At 39.8% G+C, this 15,084-nt stretch overlaps 1 protein-coding gene across 5 annotated transcripts in view; it reads right to left on the bottom strand.

Moving 5' to 3' along the window:
* Positions 1-15,084, bottom strand: part of ARNT2 (aryl hydrocarbon receptor nuclear translocator 2) — a 190,526-nt gene that overhangs the window by 54,055 nt on the left and 121,387 nt on the right. For all 5 annotated transcript variants that reach the window (XM_018066310.1, XM_018066308.1, XM_018066309.1 and 2 more), the window contains exon 9: positions 554-630. In XM_018066310.1, coding sequence (XP_017921799.1) covers positions 554-630 — 77 coding nt within the window. The remainder of the gene's footprint in view (positions 1-553; positions 631-15,084) is intronic.

Here is a 15,084-nt window from a genome sequence, read left to right as displayed (position 1 = left end):
TCCACCCAGGGATCAGACCCACATCTCTTGTGTCTCCCTCACTGGCAGGCGGGTTCTTGACCACTAGCACCACCTAGGCAGCTCAGTACTATGTATAAAATAGATCACTAATGAGAACCTACTGTCCAGCAAAAGGAAGTCTACTCAATGCTCTGTGGTGACGGGAAGGAAACCTAAAGAAGAGGGGATATTTCTATACATAGAGCTGATTCACTTTGCTGTATAGCAGAAACAAACATGAAATTGTTAATTCACTATACTTCAATCTTAAAAAAATGGGTGTGATGTGAGCAGAGCTCAACTTTGCAATAACTGGTGCATATCAGGATGGGCTGACACAGACTCTCATTGAAGTGAGAACTCTGCCGCTTACAGGTCACAGTCTCCCCATTCTTCTCCCAGATTCAGCCTCATCTTTTCCGTAAGGTAAGACATGGAACTCAACAATGCTGAGCACACGGGAGATGGAAAAAGTCATCCAGACCACAGACTCTTGCTCCCTGCAATAGCAAGCCCTCCTTGGAGATTAAAAAGGCAGTGACCTCCTTCTTACCTGGAGTCGTCCAATTGCCACCAGGCAATATTTACTGCCTTGTCCCACATCGGCATCTTCTTCAGGTATAGTCATTCCTGAAATGAAAGATGCCAGAGTCAGCAACATGTCCAGGGTGACTTGAAAAGATGTACAGGTGTCCATTTTACTTACATGATCAAAAATGTAGATCCACTGTGGACCCTGCAGGGTCTAGGAAGTCAGTCAATGAATTAACCAGTCCTTTGCTCATTTCCTGGAGAAGGAAATGGCAACCCACTCCAGTACTCTTGCCTAGAAAATACCGTGGACAGAGGAGCCTGGTGTCCATGGGGTCACAAAGAGTTGGACACGACTGAGCGACTTCACTTTCACTTGCTCATTTCCTGCTCAGCTCTCTGCTTGATGTCTTTTGATAATTTGTTTTTCTAAGATTTTTTTTTTTTTTTGGTGTGGACCATTTTAAAGTCTTTATTGAATCTGTTGCACTATTGCTTCTATTTTATGTTTTGGCCCTGAGGCACGCAGGATCTTTCACATGGGATCTTTTTTAGTTGAAGAATTCGAACTGCTCATTGCAGCCTGTCCGATCTTAGCTCCCTGACCAGGGATCGAACCTGCACCTCCTGCACTGGAAGGTGAAGTCTTAACCACTGAACCACCAGAGAAGTCCCTCTTGATAATTTCATGGCACATTATCATCAGCATCTATGGAAGATGCTGAAAACTGAAGGAAGATGAAACAAATTATTCATGTATAAATTCGCAAAACTTGGCTAAAACGCTTGGTTTTAAGGGAAAGTTTGGTAAGAAGTATATACGGACACTTCAAATTATGGAGTGGGTTGCCATTTTCTTCTTCAGGGGATCTTCCTGACCTAGCGATTAAACCTGCGTCTCTTGGATCTCCTGCATTGGCAGGCAGATTCTTCACCACTGAGCCAAGCTCCATCTCAGCCTGCATTAAAACTGAGGTCCAAAAGGGTATGATATAGTCCATCGCATGCTGTGAGGCTTGAATGAGAGGACGGTGGGGAACCTCCCTCAGCCCAAGACCCAAATATCAGCTTCTTTTTCACTTCCCTGACTTTACTCCCCAACTGCTGGTAGCAGGTATATTTGTGGGGTTCCCCAGTGGCTCAGTGGTAAAGAATCCACCTGCCGATTCAGGAGATGCAGGAGACACAGGTTCGATCCCCTGGGTTGGGAAGATGCCCTAGAGGAGAGCACAGCAACCTATTCCAGTATTCTTGCTTGGGAAATCCCATGGACAGAGGAGCCTGGTGGGCCACAGTCCATGGGGTCGCAAAGATTTGGACATGAATTAGGCGACTGAGCACGCATGCACAGTGTATTTGTGGACAAAGAGAACAGTGGGTTCAGATACACTTTTGCCACACTAAGGATGAAGGTGCTATGCTACAGTCCAGAACAGGAGGCAGAGGAGACAGTGAGTGGTGGGAAGAATCCTTGAATCCAGTCAGGATGAAAAAATCATGTTTTTCTGTTCTACCCTGTGGAAGGAGGGATTCTGCAGGGCGAGGCTGTCACTGGCTGATCCCTGAGACCATCTGCCTTTAGCATAATGCATTTAGCATAATGTACTCTTTATACACTTTCTAATATATATTTTATATATATATATATATGACGTACTTTTTATACACTTAAAGGACTTGTATCTTTGGCTCCCGTTAAGTCTTCTTCTCTGCACGTCTAGGCTGATGCACCTTCTTTTTTTTTTAATTTTTAAAATAATTACATTTTTTTCTTTATCAACTGCACCACGTAGCCTGTGGGATCAGTCAATGAATTAACCAGTCCTTTGCTCATTTCCTGGAGAAGGAAATGGCAACCCACTCCAGTACTCTTGCCTAGAAAATACCATGGATGGAGGAGTTGAAAAAATTCAACAGTTCATTTGCTGATTCATTCTTCACCCCACCAGTGTTCAGTGAGAGCTTTTGTATATTTTAAAAAGTAGTCACACATGCTCTTTATGTACCTTCTATCAAGACTTGAAGTTCGATTTCCTTGAGACTACTTTGATCAATGAAATAAGTGGAAGTGATGCTCTCTGGCTTCTAGACAATGAGCCCCAGACATTGTGGAGCAGAGGCAGGTCATCCATATTGCACCCTGTCTCCACCCCTAGCCCACAGAATCTGAGTCTAATAAAATGGTGGTGGTTTTATCAACAAAATGCAAGTGTGTGTGCTAAGTCGCTTTAGTCACGTCCGACTCTTTGTGACCCCATGAACCGTAGGCCACCAGACTCCTCTGTCCATGGGATTCTCCAGGCAAGAATACTGGAGTGGGTTGCCATGCCCTCCTCCAGAGCATCTCCCCAGTCCAGAGATCGAACCTGCATCTCTTACATCTCCTACATTGGCAGGCAGGGTCTCTACCACTAGGGCCATCTGGGAAGCCCTGTTTTATCATCAAAATAAAATGTCTCAATTAGAAGCTGCATCAGGAATTCTCCGGTGGTCCAGATAAGACTCTGCCTTCCAGTGCGGGGAGCTGTGTTCAGTCTCTGGCCGAGGAACCAAGATCCCACAGGCTACGTGGTGCAGTTGATAAAGAAACAAATGTTATTTTAAAAATCAAAAAAAAAGAAGGTGCATCAGCCTAGACGTGCAGAGAAGAAGACTTAACGGGAGCCAAAGATACAATTCCTTTAAGTGTATAAAAAGTACATCACATATATATATATATGTATAATATATATTAGAAAGTGTATAAAGAGTACATTATGCTAAATGCTGGCTGGACAAGCTGAAATCAAGATTGCTGGGAGAAATATCAATAATCTCAGATATGCAGATGACACCACCCTTATGGCAGAAAGCAAAGAGGAACTAAATAGCCTCTTGATAAAAGTGAAAGAGGAAAGTGAAAAAGCTGACTTAAAACTTAACATTCAAAAATCAAAGATCATGGCATCCGGTCCCATCTCTTCGTGGCAAATAGATGGGGAAACAATAAAAACAGTGACAGACTTTATTTTCTTGGGCTCCAAAATCACTGCAGTTGGTGACCAGAGCCTTGAAATGAGAAGATGCTCCTTGGAAGAAAAACCATGACTGACCTAGACAGCATCTAGAGCAACCTAGAAAGTAAAGACATAACTTTGCTGACAAAGGTCTATCTAGTCAAAGCTATGGTTTTTCCAGTAGTCATGTATGGATGTGATAGTTGGACTATAAAGAAGTCTGAGTGCAGAAGAATTCATGCTTTTGAACTGTGGTGTTGGAGACGACTCTTAATCCCTTGGACTGCAAGATCAAACCAGTCAATCCTAAAGGAAATCAGTCCTGAATATTCATTGGAAGAACTGATTCTGAAGTTGAAGCTCCAATACTTGGGCCACCTGATGGGAAGAACTGCCTCACTGGAAAAGACTCTGATGCTGGGAAAGATTGAAGGCAGGAGGAGAAGGGGATGACAAAGGATGAGATGGTTGGATGGCATCACCAATTCGATGGACGTGAGTTTGAGCAAGCTCCGGGAGTTGGTGATGGACAGGGAAGCCTGGAGTGCTACAGTCCATGGGGGTCACAAAGAGTTGGACATGACTGAGTGACTGAACTGAACTGAAGTGTATAAATTGGCTCCTTTGTAAGGATGCATTTTAATACACCAGCTAAAATTATGTTACGAGAGGGACTGAGGGCAGCAGGAGAAGGGGATGACAGAGGATGAGACGGCTGGATGGCATCACTGACTCGATGGACGTGAGTCTGAGTGAACTCCGGGAGTTGGTGATGGACAGGGAGGCCTGGCGTGCTGTGATTCATGGGGTTGCAAAGAGTCAGACAGGACTGAGTGACTGAACTGAACTAAACTGAATTTGGCTTTGCAGAAATGAAGTGGAAAGTTGTAACTTATTAAATAAATAGTTTTGGTCTTAATGTAGGCAGGTAATCTTTAGTTGTGAATGAGAGCCAATTAAGTGTTTGTGAAATATCCAGAAAATTCTTCAGTAAACCCAAACTTCCTTAAAGAAATTTATTTATGTGCCTGTCTCAAGGTTCTCCTCAGGATGCTGGGCTCAGTTTTCCCATGGAAGGGCTGGCGCCTGAAACACTGGGGCTGAATATTTGCATAGGTGGCTCTGACACAAGCCCACGAGCAGCTGTAGGGACCCTAGGGCCAAGGAAGCTGTGATCATCACTGCTCAGACTACCAGGGTCCGGAGGAGGCTGTGGGTGACCACAGGAAGGCAGGGGTGGGCTCTGGCACCAGCTGGCGGAAAGGATTCAGGATCAAGCTCTCACATGCTTTTCTGACCAAAAGCCTCTGACAGGGAAGTGATGTGTAATCTCCAGATTATCATCCAGATATCTGGACGTTCTCTATTTTCCAAACGTTTGGGTAATATTCTCAAGTAACAGATGATCTTTTAAAATGGTTTTGACGGTTAGTACTCATCAATAAAAAGACAAATATAGCCCCAATTAACAAAAGGGCAAAGGATGTGAACATTTGTATACATTCAGTATACAAATGGTTAGTAAGCATATGGAAAGATACTCAACATCGTTAGTCATCAGGGAAATGCAAGTCACTACCATAATGAGAGTACTTCATATCCATTAGGATGGGCTACAATTTTTTAAAAATGCAATAACAAGTGCTGGTGAAGATGCGGAGAAACAAACCATCATATACTGCTGGTGGGAATGTAAAATGGTGCAGTCGGTTTGGAAAACGATCTGGCAGTTCCTCAAAGGGCTAAACATTGAGCTACCATATACCCCAGAAATTCCACTCCTAGGTGTGCACCCGAGAGAAATGAAAACATATGTCCACTAACATATGTCCATGTGGACATAGATGTTCACAGCAACAACAGCCCCAAAGTGGAAACAACCATGATATCTGTTAAGAGATGAATGAATAAACAAAATGTGGCAGATCCAGATACTAGTATATTATTGGGCAATAAAAAAGAAAATACTGACACCTGTTACAATATGGATAAATCTTGACAATATCATGCTAAGTGAAAGAAGTCCATCACAGAAAGTCACATATTACATGAGTCTATTTATGTGAAATGTCCAGAACAGGCGATTCCGTAAAATCAAACAAGTAGATTAGTGGTTGTCTAGGATTTGGGGGGAAACAGGAGTAACTGCTAACTGCTAATAGGTGTGCAATTTCTTTCTGGGATAACGAATGTATTTTAAAACTAACTGCAATGATATAGTTGTAAAACTATGTGAATACACTCCAAACCACTGAATGGTACATTTTAATTTGTACACTTTGTGATACATGAATTATATTTCAATGCAGCTGGTATATAAAAAATATTTTGAAAAAAAGGGGGTATAAATAAGGGGAGTAAAAAGCTACCTACCAAAAGAATATAAAAAAATGATGTCTTGTATATTTCTGGCCAGTCTTTTTGAAGCAAATTTAGAAGACTATATGATACCATTTTTTATTTTGGCCACACCATGGGGATAGATATGGGGACAGAACCCATGTCCCCTGCAGTGGACACACAGAGTAAACCACTGGATCTCAGGAAAGACCCTAGAAAACTATAGATAAATAAAAAGATAAACATTAAAATTAACCTTGATTACAGTACAATCCTTATGTCCTTTACTGTGTGTATATGTGTGTAATAAAATATCTTTTTTTTCTTATATTGTTTTATAACCTGCTTTGGAAACTTTTCAGCTTACTGAGAAACATTTATGTGTTTTCATCTTTCCTCTGTATGGCTGTGCTGTGATTTCTGTAACCCCATCTCTCTGATACTAGTGCATTTTATTTTCCCCCAGTTTTTCACACGCACAAGAAATACAATCCCATGCATCCTTCTACATAGCATCTTAGAGCATATCAATGATTTCTTTAGCATATAAATCCTAGGAATGAAACTGCCATCTCAGAGAGTATACATGGTATTTTATTATTAGTTATACTTGCTTTTCTTTGAACATATATTTGTTTTCCATTTGGTCTTTTATGGACAGCCTGCACACAATTTTGCAATACAAAAGTTCTGTTTGTGGGTTTTTTCCTCATTTATTTAAAAAGTTTTGTGATGTATTAAGAATATAGGTGGGTCTCTCACAGACTTAAAGAATGAGCTTATGGTGGCTGGGGCAGGGGGAAGGATGGGGGAAGAGATAGGGAGTTTGGAATGGGCATGTGAACACTGCCGTATTTAAAACGGATAACCAACAAGAACTACTGTGTACAGCACAGGGAACTCTGCTCAGTGTTATTTGGCAGTCTGGATGGGAGGGAAGTTTGGGGGAGAATGAATACATGTATACGTATGGCTGAGTCCCTCTGCAGTCCACCTGAAACTATCAATACACTGTTAACTGGCTATACTCAATACAAAATAGTTTTTTTTTTTTTTAAAGAATATATGTGGGTCTCATGTAAGTTATTTTTTATGTTTTTCTTTCCTTTAAAGTGTTTTCTTCATTTATTTCTACAGCATTATTAAAGTACAGATCATCAAAACTGTCAGTTTCAACTCTGGTTTTTGCCTTTGGGGGTCATTCTTTGAAAAGTACAATCTCTGCCCCAAGATCACGTAAAATATTCACTCATATTTTCATATAGCACTTTATAGTTTCACATTTACCTTTAATAAATCTGAAATTTTTGATATGCTGTATCTCATAGTTTTACAAATGATCAGTTGTCCTCAAACTGCGCACTCCTTTTTCCTTTTGAAAATGCTTCCCTCATCAAATACCACATTTCTTTTTCTTTTTTTTATTTTTACTTTATTTTGCTTTACAATACTGTATTGGTTTTGCCATACATTGACATGAATCCACCATGGGTGTACATGAGTTCCCAATCCTGAACCCCCCTCCCACCTCCCACCCCATATCATCTCTCTGGATCTTCCCCATGCACCAGCCCCAAGCATCCTGTATCCTGTATCGAACATAGACTGGTGATTCGTTTCTTACATGATAGTATACATGTTTCAATGCCATTCTCCCAAATCATCCCACCCTCTCCCTCTCCCACAGAGTCCAAAAGTCCGTTCTATACATCTGTGTCTCTTTTGCTCTCTCGCATACAGGGTTATCATTACCATCTTTCTAAATTCCATATATATGTGTTAGTATACTGTATTGGTGTTTTTCTTTCTGGCTTACTTCACTCTGTATAATAGGCTCCAGTTTCATCCACCTCATTAGAAATGATTCAAATGCATTCTTTTTAATGGCTGAGTAATACTCCATTGTGTATATGTACCACAGCTTTCTTATCCATTCATCTGCTGATGGACATCTAGGTTGTTTCCATGTCCTGGCTATTATAAACAGTGTTGCGATGAACATTGGGGTACACGTGTCTCTTTCACTTCTGGTTTCCTCAGTGTGTATGCCCAGCAGTGGGATTGCTGGGTCATAAGGCAGTTCTATTTGCAATTTTTTAAGGAATCTCCACACTGTTCTCCATAGTGGCTGTACTAGTTTGCATTCCTACCAACAGTGTAAGAGGGTTCCCTTTTCTCCACACCCTCTCCAGCATTTATTGCTTGAAGACTTTTGGATTGCAGCCATTCTGACTGGCAAACACCACATTTCTACTTGTGTCTGTTTTAAGTCTTTTATGTTTGTTCAGTAATTGGATTTAGACAGTTCATTGATCACATCTTAATTAGTTAGGCTTTAAAAGATATTTTCACATATCATAAGGCAATTACTCCCAAGTACTGTTAATGAAAATTTTATTAGCTACTTTTATATTTAGTGAACTACACAAATTTCAGAATTAACTTTCTTTTAAAAGAAATTCCACTGGGACAGTTATTAAAATTGTATTAAATGTATAGATTGGTTTAGAAAAAACTGAAATCTTTGTAATACTAAGCCTTTATATCAAAGAATACACAACTCTCCACTTAGCTATATTCATACATAATTCACATATTAGTTACATTCATATCCCTCAATATTATTTTGTAGTTTAAGAAACATTTTACATTTCATGTTAAGGTTACTAACATGCATTTTAAAGTGTTGCTATTTTTAAAATTAATTTATTTTAATTGGAGGCTAATTACTATACTGTAGTGGTTTTTGCCATACATTGACATGAATCAGCCATGGGTGTACATGTGTCCCCCATCCTGAACCCCCCACCCACCTCCCTCCCAATCCCATCCCTCAGGGTCGTCCCAGTGCCCCGGCCCTGAGAGCCCTGTCTCATGCATTGAACCTGGACTGGTGATCTATTTCACATATGGTAATATACGTGTTTCAGTGCTGTTCTCTCAAATCATCCCACCCTCCCCTTCTCCCACAGAGTCCAAAAGACTATGCTTTATCTCTGTGTCTCTTCTGCTGTCTCACATATAGGGTCATCATTACCATCTTTCTAAATTCCATATATATGCGTTAATATACTGTATTGGTGTTTTCCTTCCTGACTTACTTCACTCTGTATAATAGGCCAGTTTCATCCATGTCATTAGGACTGACTCAAATGCATTCTTTTTAATAGCTGAGTAATATTCCATTGTGTGTATATACCACAGCTTTCTTATTCATTCATCTGCCAATGGACATCTAGGTTGCTTCTATATCCTGGCTATTGTAAATAGTGCTGTGATGAACACTGGGGTACACGTGTCTCTTTCAATTCTGGTTTCCTCGGTGTGTATGCCCAGCAGTGGGATTGCTGGGTCATACGGTAGTTCTATTTCCAGTTTTTTAAGGAATCTCCACATTGTTCTCCATAGTGGCTGTACTAGTTTGCATTCCCACCAACAGTGTAAGAGGGTTCCCTTTTCTCCACACCCTCTCCAGCATTTATTGTGTGTAGACTTTTGGTTAGCAGCCATTCTGACCAGCGTGAGATGGTACCTCATTGGGTTTTGATTTGCATTTCTCTGATAATGAGTGTTGTTGAGCATCTTTTCATGTGTTAGCCATCTGTATGTCTTCTTTGGAGAAATGTCTGTTTAGTTCTTTGGCTCATTTTTTAATTCGGTTGCTTATTTTTCTGGAATTGAGCTGCCTGAGCTGCTTGTGTAATTTTGAGATTAATTCTGTCAGTTGCTTTGTTTGCCTTCATCTTCTCCCATTCTGAAGGCTGTCTTTTCACCTTGCTTACAGTTTTCTTTGTTGTTCAGAAACTTTTAAGTTTAATTAGGTCCCATTTGTTTAATTTTGCTTTTATTTCCATTACTCTGGGAGATGGGTCATAGAGGATCCTGCCGTGATTCATGTCAGAGAGTGTTTTGCCTATGTTTTTCTCTAGGAGTTTTATATTTTCTGGTCTTACATTTATATTTTTAATCCATTTGAGTTTATTTTTTGTGTATGGTGTTAAAATGTGTTCTAATTTCATTCTTTGACAAGTGTTTGACGAGTTTTCCCAGCACCACCTGTTAAATTCAGTTCAGTTCAGCTCAGTCACTCAGTCGTGTCTGACTATGACCCCATGAACTGCAGCACAACAGGCCTCCCTGTCCATCACCAACTCCCAGAGCTTACTCAAACTCACGTCTATCAAGTCGGTGATGCCATCCAACCATCTCATCCTCTGTCATCCCCTTCTCCTCTTGCCCTCAATCTTTCCCAGCATCAGGGTCTTTGCAAATGAGTCAGAGCTTTGCATCAGGTGGCCAAAATATTGGAGTTTCAGCTTCAGCATCAGTCCTTCCAATGAACACCCAGGACTGATCTCCTTTAGGATGGACTGGTTGGATCTCCTTGCAGTCTAAGGGACTCTCAAGAGTCTTCTCCAACACCACAGTTCAAAAGCATCAATTCTTCAGCACTCAGCTTTCTTTATAGTCCAACTCATATCCATACATGACTACTGGAAAAACCATAGCTTTGACTAGACGGATCTTTGTTGGCAAAGTAATGTCTCTGCTTTTTAATATGCTGTCTAGGTTGGTCATAACTTTCCTTCCAAGGAGTAAGAGTCTTTTAATTTCACAGCTGCAATCACCATCTGCAGTGATTTTGCAGCCCCCCAAAATAAAGTCAGCCATTGTTTCCACTGTTTCCCCATTTATTTGCCATGAAGTGATGGGACCGGATACCATGATCTTAGTTTTCTGAATGGTTGAGCTTTAAGCCAACTTTTCACTCTCCTCTTTCACTTTCATCAAAAGGCTCTTTAGCTCTTCTTCACGTTCTGCCAGAAGAGTGGTGTCATCTTCTTAAAGAGATTCTCTTTTCTCCACTGTATATTCTCGCCTCCTTTGTCAAAGATAAGGTGTCCACAGGGGTGTGGATTTATATCTGGGCTTTTTATTTTGATCCACTGATCTATAGTTCTGTCTTTGTGCCAGTACCATACTGTCTTGATGACTGTTTCTTTGTAGTATAGTCTGAAGTTAGGCAGGTTGATTCCTCCAGTTCCATTCTTCTTTCTCAAGATTGCTTTGGTTATTTGAGGTGTTCTGTATTTCCATACAAATTGTGAAATAATTTGTTCTAGTTCTGTGAAAAATACCGTTGGTAGCTTGATAGGGATTGCATTGAATCTACAGATTGCTTTGGGTAGTATACTCATTGTCACTATACTGATTCTTCCGATCCATGAACATGATATATTTCTCCTTCTATCATGTCATCTTTGATTTCTTTCATCAGTGTTTTATAGTTTTTTATATATAAAGTGTTGCTATTTTTATAGATGAGTATTCTTTTCACATTTTATTTTCCAATGTGTTACTGATTTTATTAGTGTTTTATAAATGGCTTTGTACCCAATTCTCTAAAATATTTTTAGATTTGATTTATATTTTAGGTAATCATATTATCTGCAAGTAATGTTAATTCTATACTTTTCTTTCTTTTCTCCCTTTCAAGTAATTATGCTTTACTTCTTTTTCTTATTTTAGTGCCTGGAGTAAAAATTCCAACACAAATGCTGATTAATAGAGGTAGTAGTGAACATTCCTCTTATATTCTTCATTTTGATAAAAACCCTTCTAATATTTCACCAGTCTGTAAGATATTGATTACTGTTTCAGATATTTGTATTGTCTGCACTAAGAAAACATATTTCTATTATTGGTTTATAAACACTTATTTAAAAACATTAATAGATAAAATTAATTCACTCCCCTCCATTAATTAATTATATTAAAAGATCTCTTAATATTAAACCATTCAAGTAGTCTTGTAATTAATAAATACATAGTTTGATATGCTAATGTTGTATTTAGCACCTGTATGTTCATAAATGAAGTTGGGTTCATTGTTTTCCTTTTAGAAGTGCCCTTGTCAGGTTTTGTATTAAAGTTTTGGGAACTTTATGAAACAAAGCCAAACACTTGCTGTCTTCCTATGCTTTGTAAGTGTTTAAATAATTTGCTCATAAAATCTTGAGGCCTGGCACCACTGGGAGAGCTGTTCTTTGTTCTTGAAAAAATAGCTTTTTCAAGTAATTGCCTAGTTTTTATTTCCTCTCATTAAAAAAAAAACAAAACCTTTCTTTGATTCAATTTTCCCAGAAATTAACTTTCTTCCCAAAGATTTTAACATGTATAAATTTAAATTATGCACAATATGTTTATAAGGTTTTAAACTTTCTTTGATAAATCTCTTTACCATTAACATGCATTTATTTTCTTTTTTAAAAAATAAGGATTAGACTTATTAGAAGTTTTCTCTTTTACCAGTCTTTATTTATTTACTCATCTCACACACTAGCAAAGTAATGCTCAAAATTCTCCAAGCCAGGCTTCAACAGTAGGTGAACCGTGAACTTCCAGATGTTCAAGCTGGATTTAGAAAAGGCAGAGGAACCAGAGATCAAATTGCCAACATCCACTAGATCATCGAAAAAGCAAGAGAGTTCAAGAAAAACATCTACTTCTGCTTTAATGGCTATGCCAAAGTCTTTGACTGCGTGGACCATAACAAACTATGGAAAATTCTTAAAGAAGTGGGAACACAAGACCACCTGACCTGCTCCCTGGGAAATCTGTATACAGGTCAAGAAGCAACAGTTATAGCTGGACAAGGAACAGCAGACTAGTTCAGAATCGGGAAAGGAGTACATCAAGGCTGTATATGGTAACCTTGTTTATTTAACTTACATGCGGAGTACATCATGAGAAATGCTGAACTGGATGAAGCATAAGCTAGAATCAAGATTGCCGGGAGAAATATCAATAACCTCAGATATGCAGATGACACCACCCTTATGGCAGAAAGCAAAGAAGAACCAAACAGCCTTTTGATGAAAGTGAAAGAGGAGAGTGAAAAAGTTGGCTTAAAACTCAACGTTCAGAAAACTAAGATCACAGCATCCAGTGCCATCACTTCATGGGAAATAGATGGGGAAACAGTGGAAACTGAAAGACTTTATTTTTGGGGGCTCCAAAATCACTGCAGATGGTGACTGCAGCCATGAAATTTAAAAGACGCTTGCTCCTTGGAAGCAAAGTTATGATCAACGTAGACAGCATATTAAAAAGCAGAGACATTACTTTGCCAACAAAGATCCATCTAGTCAAAGCTATGGTTTTTCCAGTAGTCATGTATGAATACGAGTTGGACTATAAAGAAAGCTGAGTGCTGAAGAATTGATGCTTTTGAACTGTGGTGTTGGAGAAGACTCTTGAGAGTCCCTTGGACTGAAAGGAGATCCAACCAGTCCATCCTAAAGGAGATCAGTCCTGGGTGTTCATTGGAAGGACTGATGGTAAAGCTGAAACTCCAATACTTTGGCCACCTGATGCAAAGAGCTGACTCATTTGCAAAGACCCTGATGCTGGGAAAGATTGAGGGCAAGAGGAGAAGGGGATGACAGAGGATGAAATGGTTGGATGGCATCACGACTCAGTGCAGATGAATTTGAGTAAACTCTGGGAGTTGCTGATGGACAGGGAGGCCTGGCATGCTCCAGTCCATGGGGTGCGAAGAGTCAGAGTTGAGTGAACAACTGAACTGAACTGAACTGATTTATTTACAGTTGAAGTATAATTACTTTACAATGTTGTGTTAGTTTCTGCTGTACAACAGCATGCATCAGCCATATATGTACACATATATCCCCTCCCTCCTGAGCCTCCTTCCCATCTTCTCCATCCCATCCCACCCCTATAGGTTTTCTTTTACCAATCTTGATAAATAACTATTATCAACAGTATAATAATTTTGTTTTCTAATTTAATCTTTTTCATTTATATTTGTTCATTAATTCTATCCTTTTAGTTTGCTCATGTTATTTTGTTATGCTATTTTTGTAAGTTAAATAAATTCTATTTTCGTAAGTTAAATTCCTAATTCATAAGGCAAATCCTAGTTTTCCCACATTTAATAAGAAAAGCACTTCAAACCACAGCTTTCCTATAAGCAGTGTTTTGGTCACATTCATGAAGTCTTGATATGGAATGGGGCCATAGTTGTTAATTACAAAATAGTCTGTAATGAGAGTTTAATTTTGATTTCCACCCTTCAAAGATAGGTTTCTTTGCACAAAGGTAGTAGCTGGTTTACCCTTTCATAAGGACATAAGTCGTTCTGGATTAGGGACCCACACAACACCAGTATGATCTCATCTTAACTTAATTACATCTGCAAGGGCTCTACTGCCAAATAAGGTCACATTGTGAAATACTGGGCTTCAACCCATGAATTCTGTAGGGAACTCATTCCAACTCATAACACCTCTGTGAATGTTCTATGTGTTCATTTTTTAACATATAGGTTAGCCATGACACAGATCTAACATGTGAACTGAGACACCCCCTTTCTGTACCCAAGACAAGCATCACTAATCACTAATATATAATGGCATATTTCCCCCCTCCAAGTTATTTTATCCATCTATTCATTCATTCATTCGGCTGCATCAGGTCTTAGTCACATGTGGGATCTTCTGATGTGATGCACAGCCTCTCTAGTTGTGGCAAGTGGGCTCCAGAGCAGGTAGCTCAGTACTTGCTGTGTGTGAACTTAGTTGCTCTGAGACATGTGGGATCTTAGTTCCCAGGGATTAAACCCTTGTCCTCTGATTTGCAAGGTGGATCTTGTACCACTGGACCACCAGGGACGTCCCTCCCACCAGTTACTGAAAGTGAAAGTGAAAGTGAAGTAGCTCAGTCGTGTCCAACTCTTTGCGACCCCGTGGACCTATGTAGCCTACCAGGCTTCTCTGTCCACGGGATTCTCTAGGCAAGAATACTGGAGTGGGTTACCATTTCCTTCTCCAGGGGATCTTCCCAACCCAGGGATCGAACCAGTGTCTCCCACATCAGAGGCAGACGCTTTAACCTCTGAGCCACCAGGGAAGTCCTACTCTAACCTGGAGTTTTAACCACTGGACCACCAGACCAGTTACTGAAGCAGACACAAAACAGTTCATCAAAGCAGGCCATAACATAAAACCTGTTTGCTGCTTCTGTTTTCTTAGCTTAGTGTTTTATTATAAACGTTCACAAATTCTTTCCATAGCAATGACTAAATAACAGTGTTAAATAGTGGTATTAGCAAACCTGGGTTCCTTCTAGGTAGGTTCTGCAGGGTGCATGAGCAGGAGATGAAAGAGAAACTCAGTCAGCAAACACTCACTGGGGC

Source organism: Capra hircus, chromosome 21 (assembly GCF_001704415.2).
Source record: "Capra hircus breed San Clemente chromosome 21, ASM170441v1, whole genome shotgun sequence".
NCBI classification, from domain to species: Eukaryota; Metazoa; Chordata; class Mammalia; order Artiodactyla; family Bovidae; genus Capra; species Capra hircus.
The sequence above is the reverse complement of the archived record's forward strand: the minus strand, read 5'-3'. Positions and strand labels throughout refer to the sequence as shown.